General features: G+C 38.4%; 1 protein-coding gene across 3 annotated transcripts in view; it reads right to left on the minus strand.

Moving 5' to 3' along the window:
* Nucleotides 1–24,659, minus strand: part of SLC12A1 (solute carrier family 12 member 1) — a 100,879-nt gene that overhangs the window by 56,446 nt on the left and 19,774 nt on the right. For all 3 annotated transcript variants that reach the window (XM_007081816.3, XM_007081815.3, XM_015537424.2), the window contains exons 5-8: nt 22,634–22,773; nt 21,472–21,582; nt 19,435–19,546; nt 17,350–17,477 (exon numbers count right to left, since the gene is read on the minus strand). In XM_007081816.3, the coding sequence (XP_007081878.2) occupies nt 17,350–17,477; nt 19,435–19,546; nt 21,472–21,582; nt 22,634–22,773 (491 nt within the window). The remainder of the gene's footprint in view (nt 1–17,349; nt 17,478–19,434; nt 19,547–21,471; nt 21,583–22,633; nt 22,774–24,659) is intronic.

Consider the following 24,659-nt stretch of genomic DNA (forward strand, 5'->3'; position numbering starts at 1 on the left):
ATAATTGGAGCCAGTGAATTTGGCAGGTACACGGTGTGGAGAAGTGAATTGGGGGAGAGAAAAGCTATAGAGCCACAGAGGGTAAGGATCCATTTTCATGGAGAAATGACAGAGAAAGAGAAAGGCAGAGAGTGCAGTGCATGGGGATCGCACAAGAAAAGCACTCCCCTTGAAAGTAACTGGAGGGGGGGGGGAAATACTCGCAGGGGATTGAACAAGAAATCTGTTCCCCAAAAATCACTAAAGGAGAGAAAGGAGAGGGTTTCAATACCACCAAGATTCTATAAACAGTGGAGCTCAGAGTCTGAAGTTTCAAGCTCAGTGCCTGGCATTGCTTTGGTGAAAAAGTAGGGTGAATCCCCACGAGCAGGCAGCATGGTCTGAAGGGTGACATGGAGAGAAGCAGTTTCCCTGATTGGATAGCATTTGGTAGAAGCCATATGGCCTCCCCACAGGCATAGGTCCCAACAGACCCCAGGGAGTGGCCACGTTTAATGATATTAGAACAAAGATGCCAGAGGACAGCAAAACCTGGTGCCAGTTGTATGTTGTGATTTGCCATAAACTCTGGGTGTCTGCCACTGCACAATAGCAGGAACATTCTCCGGGGCAAGCCAGCACCCAGCCATTGCTCAGTGAGATCCTCCCCCAGAGAGTCCTCCAGAAAGCCATGGGAGTTTCTGAAGTGTGGGGTTTAGACACACAGCCCCATTTGAGATAAAACTCTGGAGGGAAGTGCTACCTGGCAGGCAGGCAGCTTGGACGCAAACAGGGTAGAGGCAGGATCAGACAGAAGCTTGAGACAAAGGAGGATGCTTGATTGTGGGCTGGTTGAGGGTATGGGGTTCCTGCACCAGAGACTAAGGAGCTGAGTGAAGCCATTTTCACTTCTAGCGTGCACACATGTATCAACCTCAGTAAGCTAAGCAGCACCACTAAGTGCATAACAGAGCTACTACACCAAGCCCTGCCCACCTAAACCCTCCAGGCATATCCCCCAGAAGACCAACACAAATCCCTTCCACCTGTTTATTAATTTACGTACTATAGTGTGCTGTAAAGTTTCAGTTCTAGGGGAAACTGGATGTAACTTCATTTGGGTTTCACTTTGTTTGCTGGTTTGTTTATTTGTTTGTTTTATTTTTAATTTTTAACTTTTTTTCCTTTCTCTTTTCCCAAAGAAAAAATAAAGGAGTTCATGACCACTAAATCAGCCCCGCAAGAAATTTTAAGAGGGACTCTTTGAGTGGAGAAAAGACAAAACAAAACAAAAAAGACCAAAAGCAGCAAAGAATAGAAAGGACCAGAGAACATCACCAGAAACATCAAATGTACAGGCAACACAATGGCAATAAATTCATTAACTTTAAATAATCACTCTAAATGGACTAAGTGATCCAATAAAAAGATGTAGGGTATCACAATGGATAAAAAAAAATAAGACCCATCTATATGCTGCCTACATATAGACAAGAGACTCATTTTAGACCTAAAGACATCTACAGATTGAAAGTAAGAGGATGGAGAACCATCTATCATACTAATGGAGCTCAAAGGAAAACCAGAATAGCCATAGTTATATCAGACAAACTAGATTTTAAAACAAAGACTGGAATAAGAGATGAAAAAGGGCATTATATCATCATTAAGGGATCTATCCACCAAGAAGATCTAACAATTATAAATATTTATGCACAAAACTTAAAGCACCCAAATATATAAATCAATTAATAACAAACATAAAGAAACTCATTGGTAACAATACCATCATAGTAGGGGACTTCAACACCCCACTAATAGTAATGGAAAGATCATCTAAGCAGAAAATCAACAAGGGAACAATGGCTTTGAATGACACACTGGAGCAGACGGACTTAACAGATATATTCAGAACATTTAATCCTAAAGCAGTAGAATACACATTCTTCTTGAGTTCACATGGAACATTCTCCAAAATAGATCACATACTGGGTCACAAATCAGCCCTCAACAAGTACAAAAATATTGATATCATACTATGCATATTTTCAGACCACAATGCTATGAAACTTGAAATCAACAACAAGAAAAAAATTGTAAAGACCACAAACACTTGGAGATTAAAGAATATCCTACTAAAGCATGAATGGGTTAAACAACAATTTAAGAGGAAATTAAAAAGTACATTGCAGCCAATGAAAAGGAAAATATGACCATCTAAAACCTCTGGGATGCAGCAAAGGCAGTCATAAAAAGGAAGTATATAGCAATCCAGGGCTTCCTAAAGAAGGAAGAAAGGTCTCAAATACACAACATAACCTTACACCTTAAAAGCTAGAAAAAGAACATCAAAGACAGCCCAAAACCAGCAGAAGAGGGAAATAATAAACATTAGAGCAGAAATCAATGATATCAAAATTAAAAGAAAAATAGAACAGATCAACAAAACCAGGAGCTGGTTCTTTGAAAGAATTAACAAAATTGATAAACCCTTAGCTAGATTTATCAAAAAGAAAAAGGAAAGAACCCAAGTAAATAAAATCATGAATGAAAGAGCAGAGGGGTGCCTGGGTGGTGTCGTTGTTTAAGCATCCAACTCTTGATCTCTGCTCAGGTCATAATCTCACAGTTTGTGAGTCTGAGCCCCATGTCAGGCTCTGCACTGATGATGTAGAGCCTGTTTGGGATGCTGTCTCTCCTTCTCTTTTCCCCTCCTCTCTCTCTTTCTCTCTCTCAAAATAAATAAATAAAATTTTAACAAAAAGAGACCACAACCAACACTGCAGAAATATAAACAAAAATAAGAGAACATTATGAGCAATTATATGCCAACAAACTGGGCAATCTGGAAGAAATGGACAAATTCCTAGACATATCCTACCAAAACTGAAACAGGAAGAAGTAGAAAATTTGAACAGACCCATAACCAGTAAAGAAATTGAATCAATAATCAAAAATCTCTGAATAAACAAGGGTCCCAGGCTGCATGGCTTTCCAGGGGCATTCTAACAAACACTTAAAGAAGAGTTAACACCTATTCTCTTGAAGCTATTTCACAAAATAGAAATGGAGGGAAAACTTCCAAAGTCATCTATGAGACCAGCATTGCCTTGATCCCAAAACCAGATAAAGACTCCAATAAAAAGGAGAACTACAGACCAATCTCCTTGATGAACATGTATGCAAAAATTCTCAAAAAGATACTAGCAAATGGAATCCAACAATACATTAAAAGCAGTAATCACCATGATCAAGTGGGGTTTATTCTTGAGCTTCAGGGGTGGTTCAACATCCACAAATCAATATATCACATTAATAAAAGAAAGGATGAGAACCACATGATCCTCTCAATAGATGCAAAAAAGCATTTGACAAAATACAGCATCCTTTCCTGATAAAAACCCTCAAAAAGTAGGGATAGAAGGAACATACCTCAAGATCATATATGAAAGATCTACAGCTAATATCATCCTTAATGGAGAAAAACTGAGAGCTTTCCCTCTAAGGTCAGGAACACAATAAGCATGTCTATACTCACCACTGTTGTACAACATAGTGTTGGAAGTCCTAGCCTCAACAATCAGACAACAAAAAGAAACAGAAGATATCAAAATTGGAAGGATTTGATCTTTGCAGATGACATGATATTCTGTTTGGAAAACCCAAAAGACTCCACCAAAGAACTGCTAGAACTGATACATGAATTCAGAAAATTTATATCAAAGGATATAAAATCAACATATAGAAATCAGCTGCATTTCTAGACACCAATAATGAAGCAGCAGAAAGAGAAATCAAGGAATTTATCCCATTTACAATTGTACCTAAAACCATAAAATACCTAGGAATAAACCTAACCAAACAGGTACAAGATCTATACACTGAAAACTATAGAAAGCTTATAAAAGAAACTGAAGAAAACACAAAGAAATGGAAAAACATTCCATGTTCATGGATCAGAAGAACAAATATTGTTGAAATGTTGTTACTGTCCAAAGCAATCTACACATTCATTGCAATCCCTACCAAAATAACACCAGCATTTTTCACAGAACTAGAACAAACAATTCTAAAATTTGTATGGAACCAGGAAAGACCCTGGATAGTTAAAATCATGTTGCAAAAGAAAACCAAAACTGGAGGTAGCACAATTCTGGACTTCAATCTGTATTCCAAAGCTGTAATCACCAAGGCAGTATGGTGCACATAGATCAATGGAACAGAATAGAGAACCCAGATTGGACCCATAAATGTATGGCCAACTAATCTTTGACAAAGCAGGAATGAATATCCAATGGAAAAACAGGTCTTTTCAGCCAATGATGTTGGGAAAACTGGACAACAACATGTAGAAGAATGAGCCTGGACCACTTTCTTACACCATACACAAAAATAAACTCAAAATAGATGAAAGACCCAAATGCGAGACAGGAAACCATCAAAATCCTAGAGGAGAAAACAAACAGCAACCTCTTTGACCTCAGCATGAAAGACCCAAATGCGAGACAGGAAACCATCAAAATCCTAGAGGAGAAAACAAACAGCAACCTCTTTGACCTCAGCCACAGCAACTTCTTACTAGAAATGACTCTGGAGGCAAGAGAAACAAAAGCAAAAATAAACTGTTGGGATTTCATCAAGATAAAAAGCTTTTGCACAGTAAAGGAAACAATCGACAAAACTAAAAGGCAACCAACAGAATGGGAGAAGATATTTGGAATTGACATATCTGATTAATGGCTAGTATCAAAAATCTATAACAAATTTATCAAACTCAACACCAGAAAGCAAATATTCCAGTGAAGAAATGAACAGAAGACATGAATAGACACTTTTTCAAAGAAGACATTTGGATGGCTAACAGACACATGAAAAGATGCTCAGCATCACTCATCACCAGGGAAATACCAATCAAAACAATATTGAGATACCACCTTGCACCAGTCAGAGTGACTAAAATTAATAATTCAGGAAACAACAGATGTTGGCGAGGATACAGAGAAAGGGAAACACTTTTGCATTATTGTTGGGAATCCAAACTGGTGCAACCACTCTGGAAAACAGTATAGAGGTTCCTCAAAAAATTTAAAATGGGCTACCCTATGACCCAGAAATTGCACCATGAGGTATTTATCCAAAGATACAAAAATGCTGATTTGAAGGGGCACATGCACCCCAATGTTTATAATAGCACTATCAACAATAGCCAAATTATGGAAAGAGCCCAAATGTCCATCAATTGACAAATGGATAAAGAAGATGTGGTATATATATATACAATGGAGTATTACTCAGCAATCAAAAAGAATGAAATCTTGCCATTTGCAACAACGCGGATGGAACCAGAATGTATTATGCTAAGCAAAATAAGTCAGTCAGAGAATGATAAATATAATATGATTTCACTCATATGTATAATTTAAGAAACAAAAGAGATGAACGTAGGGAAAGGGAAGGAAAAATAAGATAAAAACAGAGAGGGAGACAAACCATAAGAGACTTGAATATAGAGAAAAAACTGAGGGTTGCTGTAGGGAAGATGGTGGGGGAGATGTACTAAATGGGTGATGGGTGTTACCATCACTTGTTGGTATTTGTTGGGATGAGCACTAGTTGTTAAATGTAAGTGATGAATCACTAAATTCTACTCCTAAAACCATTATTACACTATATGTTAACTAACTTACATTTAAATAAAATTTAAAAATAAAAAATAAAAAAAGGAGTATCTGCAGATAGGGTTGGTTCTGCTACATGTATACCCAGCCTTCTCCTTCCGAACTATTATCTCCAAAAGTGATTTCAGCTAATAGATGCAGTTGAGCAACACATCAAAAGAAAAATACAATTGTGGTTGAAATGGGTCCCTCTTAATCTCCCAATTCATGCTATATTTCAAGTTTTATTTTATAGATTAACTATTTCTTATGATCTGAGTGGAATGCAAAGATTAAGTGAATAAAGGCAATATTAATTTAAGTGGGAATAAAGAAATATATGTAAGGATAAAAGGTGTGGCAATAAAAGGCAGTTGTGTACCTAAAACATGAAAACTTTGTTCTTATGTAGAACTATCTGCTACAAACTGTGAAATTACTTACTTAGAATATACATGAGAGACTGGACCCAGTATAAATAAGGATGTCAGTATCTTAATAATCATATATTCACATTGTCTGCTCTGGCTCCCTTTCTCCTAGACAGGGACCAGGACTTTGACAAATTCTTAGTTTTTACTTTAAATGTTAGTTTCCATCTCCCTAGCAGTTACCTAAAAATCGAAACTTCTTTAACCTTTTTTAAATTAAATATTATATATATTTTTTGTTAAGATAGAATACACAGCAATCCATTAGACTGCTGCTTTTGGAGTGTCAACCACATCCTAATCTTGCATCTCTGAAACCACATCTTAACTGTGGGGGTACCCAAATCTACTCCTAGGAACATATGTACAGATTATGCATTAGTGAGTTAACAAATGGAAAGTTCAGGGTGGGAACTTTGTAGCATTCCCTTGGGCCAACACTTGTTGACTGTCACTGGCAGCCTGAAGTGCCATCCTGTGAAGGATTCTGAGGCTGTGAACAGAGGTAACATCTTGCATATCCCTATAGTGTGTAAATAATACATGCTTACTAATCTGAAATAAATCTATTATGTTGTGATATTTCTGATTTCACTCAGAAATACAGGCCACTCTGGCTTTTGGTCATGTTAATTATTATTTCTCAAAGTGTTCTCCTTTCTAGATCTTCATGACTCCATTCTCTATTGAGTTCTCTTACCTCTTAGATAGCTCTTTCCCTTTTTCTTCATGGACTCCTTTTCTACCATTAATATTTTGAGGGTCCCTGGGCACTGTATTGGTTCTTTTCTCTCTTCTCTTTGCACAGACCTGGATGAACTCTTCCACATCATGGCTCCCAGTCCTGTCCAAGATCCTTTCCAGAGTTCCAGACTCATGAATCTAGTGACCCACTAGACGTGTCCACTCTGATGTCCTTTTGCTATTGCAACCTCAATGGCCAAATCTGAGCTTCTTTTTCCTCATCAATTACAGCATGGAATCAATCAGTGGGTTGCACCCAGTATTCAAAGAATACGATAGAATAGAACTGATGTGACAATATCAGAAGATACCATTATTAATAAAGAACTGTTTGGAGAAAATTTATATGTGTGCACTTGATTTGATGTATAATGTTTTCTGCCTGCAGATCATAGTAGAAAACACTCTTTCCATTTCCTCTCCTAACCCTAACAAAAGCTAACCTCTTTGATCCATTCCCCCTGCCATGGTCTTAATTTAGGCTCATGCCATCTCTTGTCCAGAGCTGTAGTATCCTTTAACTGGTCTTCCTGACTCCAGTCTCCCTACCTATCACCCCCTACCCTTTATTCCATCCTTACAAGCTGCTAGGAGGCTCTCTGTAAAACACGTTACTCCCTGACCTATGTTCATTAGTGTCTCTAGCTAGTTTTGGGATAATACACAAACTCCCTTTTCTGTAGTCTAAAGAATCTCTGAGTTCTATTTAATAGTATATAGTCATGTATGTGTTGAAAGTTAAGCTTAATTGCAAAATCACCAAATATTTTTAAGCAGAAAGAAAGCAACTTTTTACAATACTATGACCACAAATGCCCTGAAAATCATGACAGGACATCCTCTGCAGATATATTCTGGTTCTTTGCTTACTCCCAAAGTGTCAGGACACACAGCAGATCCTTTATAAATATGTTTATTAAAGTGTTGCTAAAACTATTTTACTTGCATACTGTACCACACATAAAAACTAATTTTCATCAGCAGCATCTTTCTCTGTGCCTTTCTCTATTCCATTCCATCTACTCCAAATGTCCCTCTCTTCTTTGTTCTGTAGATGAGCCCCTATCTGTCCCTTGAAATTTGGATTGAATGTCCCCCTCCTCTGAATCCCTTCCCTTACTGTTTCAGGGACAGGAAATAACTGTCAATATAAAAAAAACAATCTGATTTAAAATGGGTAGATGATCTGAATAGACATTTCTCGACAGAAGACATACAGATGGCCTTCAGACATATGAAAAGATGCTCAACATCACTCAGCATCAGGGAAATGTAAATCAAAACCACAATGAGGGGAGGGGCCAAGATGGCAGAACAGCATGTAAGGTTTTTTTTTTTGCGTCTCCCATCCACAAAATACAGCCAGATCAACACTAAACCGTCCTGCACACCTAGAAAACTGATTTGACAATTAACACAACAATCTGTACAACCTGCACCACAGAACTCAGCAGGTACCCAGCACAGAGAAGTGAACTGGGGGGTAGAGAAAACACACTGAGGGCAAGGAGCTGTTTTTGCTTGCAGAGAGAGGACAGAGACCGGGACGGGGAGAGTTTGGGAAATCACCACCCCCGCCCCCCCCCCCCCCTGCAAAAGCAACCAGAGAGAAAGTGGAAAAGTGGAAACAGCCAAAGGGACCAATCAAAAAAGGGAGAAGGGAGAAAGGAGAAAGGACAGGGTTTAAATTCCATTAAGACTCTATAAACAGGGTGAGCACAGAGTCTGAAACTCCATAGTTCGATACCTGGTGGTGCTCTGGTGGGAAGAGGGAAAACCCAGGAGCAGAGTGAGCTCCAGGGGTCCTTGGGACACACCCCCTGCTTGGAGGACATTTGGTAGAGGCAAAGACCTGAGAGAAGAACCACATTAGCTGGTGCTGGAACAATGAAATTAAAGGTGAAGATTGGTGCCAGATGTGTGTTGTGACTTACCATAATCCCTGAAACGTTGCTGCTAGATGATTGCATGAGCTTTTTCTGGGTCGGGCTGGCACCCAGCTGCAGTTTCTGGGCATCAGCAGCAGTGCTATCCCTGGAATGTTCCTGGGTGTGGCCAGCACCAGCCATTGCTTGGTGAGACCCTCCCCCAGAGGATCTGAGTGGGTCAAAGCCACAGTCCCTCAGAAGTGAAGGGTTGGGAAACACAGCCACATCTGAGATAAAACTTGGGAGGGAGGTGCCTCCTGGCAACCTAATGGTTTGGTTACAGACAGTGTAAAAGCAGGGAGTGGATGGAAGCCAGAGACAAAGGACAGGTGGGGGGAACAGAGTTCCAATACTAGAGACTGGGTAGCTGGGTGACGCCATTTTCACCCCTCCCACACATGCACATACACTCCTACAAGCACCAAAACAATCCACCCCAGTAAGCTAAGCAGTACCATCTAGTGGAGAATGGACCCATTACACTAAGCCTGCCCAACTGGGCCAACGTCACTATAGGAACACAAGTCTCTCTACCTGCTTAGTTTACAACTATAAAGTCCTTCATAGTTTGACTTCTAGGGGAAAATGATGTAATTTCAATCATATTTTAGTATGTTTGCTGATCCATCTATTTCTTTTCTTTTTCATTTCTTTTCTTTTTCTTGAATATAGAAAGAGAAAAAAATTATTTTTACTTTCAATTTTTATTAAAAATATTTTTGTTTAATTTTTTCTACTATATTATTTAATTTTTGTAAATTTTTCAAATTTTATTTTACTTCCATCATTTCATTTTATTCTATTTCATTGTATACCTTTTTTCAAATTTTCAAACGTTTTCCATTTTTTTTTGTCCCCCTTTTCTCTAATCTAGCAAGCTCCTTTCATCAACCAGACCAAAACAAACCTAGGATTTAGCATCATTTATTTTATGTTGTGAGTGTGTGCTGTTTTTAATTTTTTATTTTAATTTTTTTTACCTTATTAATTCCTTTTCTTCCTTCAAAATGATGAAATGAAGGAATTCAGCCCAAAATAAAGAGCATGAAGAAATGACAGCCAAGGACTTAATCCACACAGATACAAGCAATATGTCGGAACCAGAATTTAGAATCGTGATAATAAGAATACTAGCTGGGTTTGAAAATAGATTAGAATCCCCTTCTGTGGAGATAAAAGAAGCAAAATGTAGTCAGGATGAAATAAAAAATGCTATACCTGAGCTGTAATCTCTAATGGGTGATACGACGGCAAGGATGGATAAGGCAGAGCAGCAAATCAATGATATACAGGACAAACTTATGGACAATACTGAAGCAGAAAAAAAGAGGGAGCCTAAGGCAAAAGAGCATGATTTAACAATTAGAGAAATCAGTGACTCATTAAAAAAGGAACAACATCAGAATCATAGGGGTCCCAGAAGACAAAGAGAGAGAAAAAGGGGTAGAAGGGTTACGTGAGCAAATCATGAAAGAAAACTTACCTAACGTGGGGAAAGACACAGACATCAAAGTCCAGGAAGCACAGAGGATTCCCATTAGATTCAACAAAAACCAACCATCAACAAGGCATATCATAGTCAAATTCACAAAACACTCAGGCAAGGAAAGAATCATGAAAGCAGCAAGGGAAAAAAAGTCCTTAACCTGCAACAGAAGACAGATCAGGTTTGCAGCAGACCTATCCACAGAAACTTGGCAGGCCAAAAAGGAGTGGCAGGATATAGTCAATGTGATGAATCAGAAGAATACACAGCCAAGAATTCTTTATCTAGCAAGGCTATCATTCAAAATAGAAAGAGAGACAAAAAGTTTCCCAAACAAAAATTAAAGTTCGTGACCACTAAGCCAGCCCTACAAGAAATTTTAAGGGGGACACTCTGAGGGGAGAAAAGATGGAAAAAAAACCAACAAAAAGAAAGCAAAACAAAAAGACCAAAAGCAACAAAAACTAGAAAGTACCAGAGAACAACACCAGAAACTCCAATTCTACAAGCGACATGATGGCAATAAATTCGTATCTTTCAATACTTACTGAAATGTCAATGACTAAATGCTCCAATCAAAAGACATAGGGTAACAGAATGGATAAGAAAACAAATCCACCTATATGCTCTTTACAAGAGACCCACTTTAGACCTAAAGTCACCTTCAGATTGAAAGTAAGGGGATGGAGAACCATCTATCATGCTAATGGTTGTCAAAAGAAAGCCAGAGTAGCCAAACTTATATCAGACAATCTAGACTTTAAAATAAAGACTGCATCATGAGATGAAGAAGGGCATTATATCATAATTAAGGGGTCTATCCACCAAGAAGACCTAACAACTGTAAACATTTATGCTCCAAAATTGAAAGCATCCATATATATGAATCAGTTAATCACAAACATAAAGAAACTCATTGATAATAATACCATCATAGTAGGGGACTTCAACACCCCGCTTACAGCAATGGAAAGATCATCTAAACAGAAAATCAACAAGGAAACAATGGCTTTGAATGACACACTGGACCAGATGGACTTAACAGATACATTCAGAACATTTCATCCTAAAGCAGCAAAATACACATTCTTCTCCAGGGCACATGGAACATTCTCCAGAATAGATCACATAATGGGACACAAATCAACCCTCAACAAGTACAAAAAGTTCAAGATCATACTGTGCATATTTTCAGACCGCAACGCTATGAAACTCGAAATCAACCACAAGAAAAAATTTGAAAAGGTCACAAGTACTAGGAGACTGAAGAACATCCTACTAAAGAATTAATGACCTAACCAAGAAGTTAAAGAGGAAATTAAAGTACATGGAAGCCAATGAAAATTATAACACTCCAGCCCAAAACCTCTGGGACGCAGCTATAACAGGAAAGTATATAGCAATCCAGACCTTCCCAAAGAAGGAAGAAAGATCTCAGATACACAACCTAACATTATGCCTTAAAGAGCTGGAAAAAAAACAGCAAATAAAACCCAAAACCAGCAGATGACAGGAAATAAGAAAGATTAGAGCAGAAATTAATGCTATTGAAACCAAAAAAACCGGCAGAACAGATCAATAAAACCAGAAGCTGGTTCTTTGAAAGAATTAACAAAATTGATAAACCACTAGCCAGTGTGATCAAAAAGAAAAAGGCAAGGACCTAAATAAATAAAATTAAGAATGAAAGAGGAGAGATCACAGCCAACACAGCAGAAATAAAAACAATAAGAAAATATTATGAGCTATTATATGCCAATAAAATGGGCAATCTGGAAGAAATGGACAAATTCCTAGAAACATATATGCTACCAAAACTGAAACAGAAACAAATAGAAAATTCGAACAGACCCATAACCAGTAAGGAAATCAAATTAGTAATCAAAAATCTGCCAAAAAACAAGAGTCCAGGGCCAGATGGCTTTCCAGGGGAATTCTACCAAACATTTAAGGAAGAGTTAACACCTATTCTCTTGAAGCTGTTCCAAAAAATAGAAATGGAAGGAAAACTTCCAAACTCTTTCTATGAAACCAGTATTACCTTGATTCCAAAACCAGACAAAGACCCCGTTAAAAAGGCGAACTACAGACAGATTTCCCTGATGAACGTGGATGCAAAAATCCTCAACAAGATATCAGTTAACCAGATCCAACAATACATTAGAAAAATTACTCACCACAACCAAGTGGGATTCATACCTGGGATGCAGGGCTGGTTCAATATCCACTAGACAATTGATGTGATTCATCACATCAATAAAAGAAAGGACAAGAACCACATGATCCTCTCAACAGATGCAGAGATAGCATTTGACAAAATACAGCATCCTTTATTGATAAAAACCCTCAAGAAAGTAGGGATAGAAGGATCATACCTCCAGATCTTTAAAGCCATATATGAAAGAACCAACGCTAATATCATTCTCAATGGGGAAAAACTGACAGCCTTCCCCCTAAGGTCAGCAACAAGACAGGGATGTCCACTCTCACCACTGTTATTCAACATAGGATTGGAAGTTTTAGTCTCAGCAATCAGACAATGCAAAGAAATAAAAGGCATCCAAATTGGCCAGGAGGAGGACAAACTTTCACTCTTCACAGACGACATGATACTCTATATGGAAAACCTTAAAGATGCCACCAAAGAATTGTGAGAACTGATCCATGAATTCAGCAATTTGAAGGATGTAGAGTCAATGCACAGAAATCGGTTAAAATTCCTATACACCAACAATGAAGCAACAGAAAGAGAAATCGAGGAGTCGATCCCATTTACAGTTGCACCAAAAACCATAAAATACCTAGGAATAAATCTAACCAAAGGGGTGAAAAACTTATACATTGCAAACTATAGAAAGATTATGAAAGAAATTGAAGAAGACACAAAAAAATGGAAAAAGATTCCATGCTCCTGGATAGGAATAACAAATATTGTTAATATGTCAATACTACCTAAAGCAATCCACATATTCAATGCAATCCCTATCAAAATAACACCAGCATTCTTCATAGAGTTAGAACAAACAATCCTAAAATTTGTATGGAACCAGAAAAGACCCCAAGATTGCCACAGCAATCTTGAAAAAGAAAACCAAACCTGGAGGCATCACAATCCCGGACTTCAACCTATACTACAAAGCTGTAATCATCAAGACAGTATGTACTGGCACAAGAACAGACACTCAGATCAATGGAACAGAATAGGGAACCCAGTAATGGACCCACAAATGTATGGTCAACTCATCTTTGACAAAGCAGGAAAGAATATCCAATGGAATAAAGGCAGTCTCTTCAGCAACTGATGCTGGGAAAACTGGACAGCGACATGCAGAAAAATGAACCCGGACCACTTTCTTACACCACACACAAAAATAAACTCAAAATGGATGAAAGACCTAAACATAAGACAGGAAACCATCAAAATCCTCGAGGAGAAAGCAGGCAAAAACCTCTTTGACCTGGCCGTGGCAACTTCATACTCAACGCTTCTCCAGAAGCAAGGGAAACAAAAGCAAAAATGAACTATTGATAGTTCACTATTTTGACCTCATCAAAATAAAAAGCTTCTGTGCAATGAAGGATACAATCAGCAAAACTAAAAGGCAACAGGCGGAATGGGAGGAGATATTTGCAAATGATGAATCAGATAAAGATAGATTAGTATCCAAAATCTGTAGAGAATTTATTAAACTCAACACCCAAAAAACAAATAATCCAGTGAAGAAATGGACAAAAGACATGAACAGACACTTCTCCAATGACATCAGATGGCCAGCCAACACATGAAAAAATGCTAAACATCACACATCATCAGGGAAATACAAATCAAAACCACAATGAGATACCACCTCACACCTGTCAGAATGGCTAACATTAACAACTCAGGCAACAACAGATGTTGGCAGAAAGAGGATCTCTTTTGCACTGCTGGTGGAAATGCAAACTGGTACAGCCACTCTGGCAAACAGTATGGAGGTTCCTCAAAAAATAAAAAATGGACTTACCCTATGACCCAGCAGTAGCACTGCTAGGAATTTACCTAAGGGATATAGGCGTACTGATGCACAGGGGCACTTGTACCCCAATGTTTATAGCAACACTCTCAACAATAGCCAAATTATGGAAAGAGCCTAAATGTCCATCAACTGATGAATGGATAAATAAATTGTGGTTTATATACACAATGGAGTACTACATGGCAATGAGAAAGAATGAAATATGGCCCTTCGTAGCAACGTGGTTGGAACTGGAGAGTGCTATGCTAAGTGAAATAAGCCATACAGAGAAAGATAGATACCATATGTTTTCACTCTAATGTGGATCCTGAGAAACTTAACAGAAACCCATGGGGGAGGGGAAGGGGAAAAAAAAGAGGTTAGAGTGGGAGAGAGCCAAAGCATAAGAGACTCTGAAAATCTGAGAACAAACTGAGGGTTGATGGGGGTGGGAGGGCGGGGAGGGTGGGTGATGGGTATTGAGGAGGGCACCTTTTGGGATGAGCACTGGGTGTTGTATGGAAACCAATTTGACAATAAATTTCATATATTGAAAAAAAATTAAAAATAGAACTACCCTATGACCCAGCAAATAGGTATTTATCCAAGGGATACAGGTATGCTGTTTCGAAGGGGCATATGCAATCCAATGTTTATAGCAGCACTGTCAACAATAGCCAAAGTGTGCAAAGAGCCCAAATGTCCATCAATGGATGAATGGATAAAGAAGATGTGGTATATATATATATATATATATATATATATATATATATATATATATACATACATACATATACAATAGAGTATTACTCAGCAATCAAAAAGAATGAAATCTTGGCATTTGCAACTACGTGGATGGCACTAGAGGGTATTATGCTAAGTGAAATTAGTCAGAGAAAGACAAATATCATATGACTTCACTCGTATGAGGACTTTAAGATGCAAAAACAGATGAACATAGGGTAAAGGAAGCAAAAATAATATAAAAACAGGGCGGGGACAAAACATAAGAGACTCTGAAATATAGAGAACAAACAAAGGGTTACTGGAGGGGTTTTGGGAGAGGGCATGGGATAAATGGGTAAGGGGCATTAAGGAATCTACTCCTAAAATCATTGTTGTACTATATGCTAACTACCTTGGATGTAAATTTTTAAAAAATAAATAAAAAATGTGTGCTTACAGGGGTGCCTGGGTGGCACAATGGTTAAGCATCCAACTCTTGATTTTGGCTCAGGTTATGATTTCCCAGTTTGCAAGTTCAATGCCTGCCTTGGGCTCTGCACCAAAAGTGGGGGATTCTCTCTCTCCCTCTCTCTCTGCCCTTCCCCTGCTTGTGTTCTCTCTTTCTCTCAAAATAAATAAACTTAAAAAAACATATGTGCTTATAGTCTGCAGAATTTTACGTTAGTGACCTCTGATACTTTTCTAAATCTGAGAAACTGGAAGCTCAACATCCACAGCTAAATTTCATTAAGCAGCCATACTTACTATTTGAATCATTTTGAACAAGTTACTTAATTTTCTGAGCCTCTGCCTAATTTATTTTATTCCATATCTCAGCTCAAGAATTGACCATGACACTGTGGCCCCTAATATGACAAATCTAAATGCTCTTATTCATTCACTCAACAAATATGTATTGAAACCTTACTAGCTCTGAGGATGCAGCAATGAATATAACCAAAGGTAAGGTCCCCACTCTGACAGAGTTAAGCACCTCTTGCTTAGGTCCCACCAACAGCTATTTCCTTTTGCACTCTAAGGTCATCCAGCCTCATCAGGGCTTCTCCAGTTAAACTGTGAGGGACGACTGTCCTTTTTCTTCTCTACCTGGAATACCTGTACATTTTCTCACCAACAGTCACTATTTAGCTTTTGCTCTAAGTTCACCCTGAAAAGTTACACCCTTAAGGAAATCATCCCAGACTTAACAATTATTTGTTTACTATGTTTATTTCACAATTTATTTAGACAGTACATGTGGTTTTCATTTGTACATATCTCTTGACAGCTCTTGCAAATATTTCTTGTCTTCCAAAGTTGATTATAAATGTATGAGTTAAAACCTGTGTCTTCTTTTTTGTGTATGGTAGAGACTGTTTACTATCCCCTAACATCCATTCTTATCTTCCTCCTTTTAATACTAGAACTCCCTAAAATTCAAAGTACATGGCTGCCCAGCTAGAGACTACATTTCCTGGCCTTCTTTGCAACTAGGTAAGGTCATAGAGACTAAATTCTGGCCAATGGAATGTCCGCAGAAGTAATACATGCAAGGGCCAGGATTTCTTGCCCTCTACTTCCTTAATCCTCTTCTTATGGGCTGGAACATGATCTTGAAAGTGACCAGTCATCTTGGACAGTGCCGGTGAGGGCAAACCAACCCAAAGGAATGTTAAAACAAGAGAGGTCATCTGGGATTCTGAGCTACCTTTTGGAGAAGATTTTTGTTATTCTACTGCATGACCTACGAGCTAAGATTTTTATCCAGTAGAAAAATAAACTTCTTTCTTGTTTAGGTCACTGCTATCAGTATTTTATAAAACATGCAAACCAATAATCTAACATAATGCTCTTTATGGTACTTGACATAAAATACTATGAATGGAGTGCTAAATAAATACTGATTGAATGAATATATGTATATATATTCATGTGCATATTCATATGTATATGTATATTCATATGTGTATATATATTCAGATATATATATCTGAATTCAATAAATAAATATTCACTAATAAAGTGATTTGGTGGGGTGGGGGTGGGTTTTTTCCCCCCAAATGTTATGTATTCTTGTTCATTATGTGTTTAAAAGAGAAAGGCAGGTTCTGATTTTTTTTCACTGAGCTATATTCATTTTCTTGGAAATGTTATATACTATCAATATACTCTATCCTTCTAATGTCACTGAATAAGAGTTTTGGAAGGAATATCTGAAATAGGATGGTCTGGCATTAAATGTTGGCATTAAAAGAGAGAAGTTTTAAGTAACTGGGACCCATACAGAAATTTCAGTTTTAAAATTTGTAGAGAACTATGGTCACTGTTGACCTCTATAGCTCATGCTGCTCACCTATGTCACCACCACTTCCCAGGACCACAAAAGCAGAGGAAACAACATACCTCCAAATCTCCTGAGATATTGGCACCAGCAAGAATCCCAGTAGCTGCGGGGAAAAAAATGGCAAAGACAGAGAAGAAGCCTTCACCTTTTGTGAAGCTTGGCCCAAAGTTTTCCGCAAATATTGATGCTGTAACACAAGTAAAGAGAAAATTATCATGTAGACTTTCTTTACAGAGTATGAGATTGGTTTCCTTTAGTTTCTATCAATGTCTTGTGTAAATGTTTCCCTATATTTTAAATGGAAGGAACTTGAAGAGATTGGTGTACTCCTGACAAACCTCATACTCATGTTTGCCGAGAGTCAAGGTTGTAGATTTCTAGAACAGCTCTGAAAAACTTTTGTGCCAACAGAGACCCAGGCCTCCTGACTTTTTGAATCTTTCTAGATTGAAAAAGTAGGAAATGGATAATGTTTCTCATGGCTATACTGGCATATTTGCAAATATACCACACACGTGCACTGCCCTATACACACACAGCTACCTTCTTCCATGCATAAATACTCTAATCAACACACAGATTTTCTATGCTTTTTTTTTAATTGTAGGAAAGCCCTGTGGGTGAAACTATCTTATGATTTTGCTACTTATGTTTACCCTCCCCATTCCCTGCTCCCAGATATTAGATCTTAAATTCTTATAGCAAATTCTCATATACAGAAGTTTAATATAGTGAAGATCCTTGGTCATAAAACAGTACTATTCCATGAGGTCTCAGCAAATTATTTAAATTAGAAGCAAACAATGCAGAAGAAAAACAGAAAAAGGAAGAGAGAAAAATGCAAACAAAAGAATCTGGCCTGATGCAAAAACAAGGAAAGAGAATTTGAGTCATCAGAAACAATACAGCAGGAGCTAGAAGGACTCAGAAAATATATAGCAGGAGCTAGAAGGAGGGAAAGGAATAGAAAGGAAAAAGGACGTTAACATACAAAGCAAACAAGACAAACTTTACAAAGAAAAAGAGACAGGTAGAAAGGGGTGATGGGATACCTAAAGGAAACAAATACTAATAATAAATAATGAAGAGAAATATCTTTTTAAATCTCAGCAGTGGATTCTTGAGTAAGCTAGAATGGACAGCTAGGAAGGTGTACAAAGGTGGAGTAGAATTTCATGCTCAGTATGATTCCCTCAGAATGATACACCAGCTCCTACAATCTTTTATGCTTGAAAACCTGACAGTGATGTTTAACTAGATAACACTAGATAATCCTAGAGATAAGCAAGGTACAAAGAAGTTTAGAAGGGGGCACCTAGGTGGCTCCGTCCATGGAACATGCGACTCTTGATCTCAGGGTTGTGAGTTCAAGCCTCATGTTGGGCATAGAGATTACTTGAAAATAAAATCTTATGAGGCACCTGGGTGGCTCAGTCCGTCGGACGCCTGACGTTGGCTCAGGCCATGATCTCACAGTCTGTGAGTACAAGCCCTGCATTGGGCTCTGTGCTGACATCTCAGTGCCCAGAGCCTGCTTTGGATTCTCTCTCCATTGCTCTCTGTCCCTGCCCCACTTGTGCTCTGTCTTTCTCTCTCTCTCTCTCTCTCTCTCAAAAATAAACATTAAAAAAATTTTAAACACAATAAAATATATATTTTTTAAGTCCAGCAGGAAAAGGACTATGTTGGACTTTAGTACTCTCAATGGTTGAGCAAATTGCCTGACCTATGTTCTCTTTCCTTGCTTATACAACTCTACTTCTACTATTTGATAGCAACAACAATTTGTCCTACACTTGAAGGTTTTCAAGGTACTTTTGCATCCACTACCTTATTTACTTCTCAAAAATCTCTTCAGGAAGTTATTGTTATCACCCACTCTTGGTCAGGGAAATTTGAGACCCAAACATGTTAGGTGACTGGTCTAGCTGGGAAGTGGCAGAGTTGAGACTCACTGCAGATTTCCTGAAACCAACCCCAGGCTCTTCCCTGGATTGCACTGGCTGGAATTGCACTGGGATTGCACAGGCTCTTCCCTGGATTGCACTGAGATTCTAATGGCTGAAGTGGGGGACACAGGGATGGTGATGGAGGTGGACAGGGGAGAACCACTGATTGCAAAGCAACTAATTTGTCACACGTACCTTGGTAGTTAAAGAAACCTCTGGACTTCTTCTCATTGTTGGATGGAATGACGGTTCCAATAAAGAAGTTTGCAATAGCAATGAGAAGAATGACCAGAAGTATCACTTGAGCCTGGAATGACAAAGAGAAAGGAGGCCAACTTAGATTCATTTAACAACTCTTCACCTAATTGTAAAAGTAATGTCCACTGAAGAAAGATTCTACCTGGTTATTCTGATTAAAACTACTATCCAATAGGCAATAGTGTATCCTTGTAGGATACACTACGTCTGATCTGAGTGTAGCTGTTAACCTTTTCAGTGGGCACATCTGCTTGTGCACTTGAAGGTGACATTTCAAAAATATTCCAAGTACTAGGTGGTAACTTGCTGCAGTGTCCTCAGGAACATAAATGGAGTTCAAAGTTTTATCACTGATAGAGTTTATTTCTTTTGTAGACAGACTGCCTATGGATTCTTTTTTACCTTTCCCAGTGCTAAATGCAACAGAAGTATGAGAACATGATGATTCATAGAGCTCCTGTGATCCCTCATGCATCTGATGTTGGGCCACCAGTGTGTGCTCAGCACAAGCAATCTGCAAGGTTGACCAATCAAATTGTCTTTCTTTATCCCCCCTCTCCTCCTGCTGACATTTCAAGAGTCTTTTGGCTTGGCATTCCCATATGCTGCTCCCTCTGCAGGGAACTCTTTGCATAACTGTTTCTTCTTCTCATCCTTGAAGTCTTAGTTACCTCTTCAGAGAGGACTTTCTTGACCATTGAATCTAAATAATAACAGCTATCATTCACTGAGGGCTTACAACAACAGAGACAGATTTAATTTTACCGGTATTCTTTCAGATAGATAATACCACCAATAACTGTATGAAGTAGGCAACCTTATTATCATCATTTTAAGGATAAAGAAACTGAGGCACAGAGAATTTAGGCAACTTTCTAAAAGTCACACAGATGTAAACCAAATTCAAATTCAGGTGCTCTGACAACAGAGCTAGCGCTTTAAATCTACCCTCTACTGCCATGAAACTACATTGCGTCCCTGAGGGAATAAAGTTATTGTAAGTAGATTCCTCTTATTTTGTATCTCAGTGCCCTGTTCAGTTCCTTTATAGCACTTTCACAACTTACCTTTTTATATTTACTCGTTTATCTCCTTGATCATTACTCCTATTCCCACAGACCATATGCTCAACTAGGGCCAGGATTGTGCCGGTTTCGGTCACAACAGAATATCCTAGCCTAGCAAAATGCCCAGCATATAATAAGCCCAGCACATAATAAACACTTAATTAATTGTTGTTTGATGTGTGAATGTATAATCCACAAATAAATGCCATATGGGAATGTTTCCCATTGCCTTATGTAGGTGGGTGACTTTGGCCCCCTTTGTATCTCTGGTGACCTCTTGAGGTCTAAGCACTGCATCTCCAGGCACTTAAGACCAGTTGCAATTATACCAGTCACTGTAGAGTTATAAATCAGGAAAAATACATGCTCCTGACATGCAGAAATTTACTAACTGTATTACTATTAGTTAAATCCAGATATTCTCTAGTTCCAGGGCCTTATCATGCCCCCAAATTTGCTCCTGTACTACTGTGTCTCATAGGAGAATGACAGTTCCTGCCTCTATTACCTTCTCCCATCGCACTTGCCATTTCTTTTGGGCTTCAGCACCATAGCCAGCTTGAAATGGGATACCAGGGGTGTGACCTAGGAGACCCAGTTTCCAGCATGTACCACTGCTATGATCATAAGGGGTCTGTGTGTGAAAATGGCAGCAATGTTGGTGTGTATGTCACATGGTGACAGCATAAAGAACAAAGCCCAGCCCAATCAGGTGACACATGAGCTGGGTCGTGACTGCCTGGACCTCCTGCTCTGAGGGCTTGGTGCTCTTCCCATTGCTAACCCACAACTTTTGCCATAGCAAGTAATAATAGCAATTCTTTTAGAATACAGGGTTTGTTCTATTCCTGCAATTTGGCCAAGACCTGAGCAGCAGTGGGCGATAGCACCATTTTGAGAAAATCACCTTTGCTTCCCATTCCATTCCGGCTACTGAAATTCCTAAAAGAATCACCACTGTGATGGAGCCTATTATCCGGATGTCATTGGTTGGATCCACCATCATTGAATTGCTCTCCTGGAACAACAACAAAAATCATTAAAATGGTTAGAGATGGAGCTTTTTTGGCCTCTATGTCTTATTATAGAAGAGACACTGTGCACTCATGTCTGGGGCCCTATAGGATAATAGAAAAATGAAGTGCTCCTAAATCTGAGATGAACATTATTTTGTCCTATAATAATAGGCCATTGTTAGCCAAGTTTGGAAATTCTAGATGGTCATTCTACTCACAGATTTTAAAGCTATTGTAGCACTAAGGTAAGTATGTGCCCTTATAAATACAATGTTTTCTTTCAGAAGAATGACTAGTTATTTTTGTGTGTCAAGAGGAATCTTAGAGAAATAAAAATGAGTGGTTTCCAAAGTGAATATTGGAAAATAAGTGTCATTCAATTAAACTACAGAAACCAGATAATGCATGTCTTGAAGATCATGTACCTTATGAACTATATACTTCACTCATTTATTCATTTAATTTTCAAATAAGGGTCCTGCTATTAATTGGATTCAGTGAATGCTATTACTTCCATAAAAGGAGGACTAGAAGTTAGTTCACATACCAGCTAATTAACATGGTCACATACATACCGTCTAGATGGAGCACCTAAACCAGGAAATGTTTAATTTCCTACAGTGAGTTATTCGAATGTTTGAACTTTCTTTCCCTTTCGGAAAATATAACCATAATAGTAATATTGCTACTGAAAATAATGTTCATCATTTATCTTTTGTTTCATATTTTACACAGTATTTCATTTGTTCTGTACTGCATTTCTATTAAATACATAGAACAGTATTATTAGCTCATATGACAGATTTGAGAAAAAGGGTTCAGAACAATAGAGGGACTGGCCCAGAATCCTCTCAGCTGATAAATCTGAGAGTCGGGATTCCAAGCCAGTTCTGATGCCAAGCCCAGAGCTCCTTCCACTATATCCAACTTCCACATTCTACAGAATAAATGTATTTCCTCTCATCTTGCCATGGCGATAACCCCTAGTGCCCTGAAAAGGCAAATTGAACTGAATTATCTTACTTGGCTGAAAAAAAGAAAAACTTTAATTACCTTAAGAAGATCTACCACTGTTTCAGCAAATCCCACCACATACATAGCAACAGCCACTGCATTGGCAAAAGCAAAGATCAAGCCTATAGACCCACCGAACTCGGGCCCTAAGCTTCTGGAAATAAGATAGTAGGCCCCACCTAAAACAAAAAATGAACATGTTTTACTTTGAGGAACTGCTAAGGGATTTAGTTTATATGACCACATAATTTTGAATAATTTTTATTCTAATGAAAATATTGTAACTTCCTAATAATTTTAGGAATCTCGTATCACTTTAATGAATAACTTAGCCTTTTCTTGTACTCTGGGAACTGTAATAGAATTTAGTAGAACTATCCTTACTTAGTAAATTCTGATTTATCGAAACCTAATTGTATACAAAGTTTACAAATAATACAGCAAACTTTACCAAAACAAAATGCTTTGCCTTTAAAAAAAATTCATTGGTTTGGGGTGCCTAGGTGGCTCAGTTGGTTAAGCATCTGACTTTGGCTCAGGTCATGATCTCATGGTTTTTGAGTTCAAGCCCTGCATTGGGCTCTGTGCTGACAGCTCAGAGCCTGGAGCCTGCTTCGGATTCTGTGTCTCCCTCTCTCTCTCTGCCCCCCCCCCCCCCTGCTCATGCTCTATCTCTCTGTCTCTCAAAGATAAATAAATGTAATCAAAAAAAATTTTTAATTCATTGGTGAGTTCAAATCAATGATGTAACCAATGAAAAAAACTTTCTATTTGGAATGTCCAGGAACAGGCAGCCCAAGGCAGAAAATGATGTAGGAGATGTATATCATTGCTATTCTAACTTCCTTTCTGGTATAATTTTCTGGTATATATTTGCTGCATAAAAAAAGTATTTGTATAGTGCTATGTATTATCTACTCTATAAATCAGAATTGGATCTCTATGCTTTTAGCTCAAGAAGGCATGATTATTGCCAAATACCCACATGTGTATGGGTGGCCAATGGGAAGAAAGATAGAGTTTGGAACAACTGTTTCTCCTCTGGACCTTGAATAAGGTAGTTCTATATATGGCCATGTACCTATGTGCACAGGGAAGCCTGAGCTGGACTGGTTAGCTTCTAGAGTGTACTGAGAGCAGGTAAAAAAACGAAGTATTGAGAGGCCTAGATAGCTAGGTGTTATCACGAACCATAGTAAATTAATGGCTTTCTACAGTGAGCTAGCCTTAGAGTGGACAGAATTGGTAAGGGAATGACACCGAACAAACATATCTCAAAACAAAACACAACTATATTTTACGGAAAAGGAATTTCCTCCACTGTAGTAACTCCTTTGGGTTAAAGGGTCAAAGCTCTCTTCAAAAATGTAACCAATTATCTGGGTGGAGCAAACTGCCATTATTTCCTTTGTCCAGATTACATTAGATAAATTAGCTAGCCAGTCACTTAGGCTTGGTCAAAGTGAGAGACTAGCAGGGGAAGCTCTGAGAGCAGGTGTATTTGTCAGAGGAGGAGGCTCTTAGAAGGCGCTGGGAAGGGGCACCTGGATAAGCTACCCAAGCTGAGGCCCCAGGAGTCAAACAGAATGGGAGGGGGAAGGCAGGAATTAGAACAGCAATGATGAACCTCACCCTCTTCATTTTCTGCCTTAGCCTGCATATTCCTGGATGATTTAAAAGTAACTCTATGTTATGTTTGTTGGTTTCTATTTTCTTCTTAAGGATTTTTTTCAGGCCTGTTAGCCCCTAGAAGTATAGCTTTGGGGTGAAATCTGAGGGCTAACTAAGCAGGAAGTGTCAGCCAGGGTGCTGAGTGGGCCTGGCAGAGAGCCAGCGGGGCTCATCCAAGGTACAAAGCAACCATGTATTTTACTGTAATTATCTATGCCTTCTTTCTAGACACCTGGTCACTCTCTGTAAACATGTTTAATCACAGGAAATAGGTCAAAGAAAACATCTAGCGGTCTCTTAATTTTAGTTGAGAGAATTTTGCCTTGATGTTCAAATTTGGGTTAGCTCACTTTGTTTTAAGGCTTTGGGGACTAATTATTTAGATGCAGATTTT

This window comes from Panthera tigris, chromosome B3 (genome assembly GCF_018350195.1).
Source record: "Panthera tigris isolate Pti1 chromosome B3, P.tigris_Pti1_mat1.1, whole genome shotgun sequence".
Lineage (NCBI taxonomy): Eukaryota > Metazoa > Chordata > Mammalia > Carnivora > Felidae > Panthera > Panthera tigris.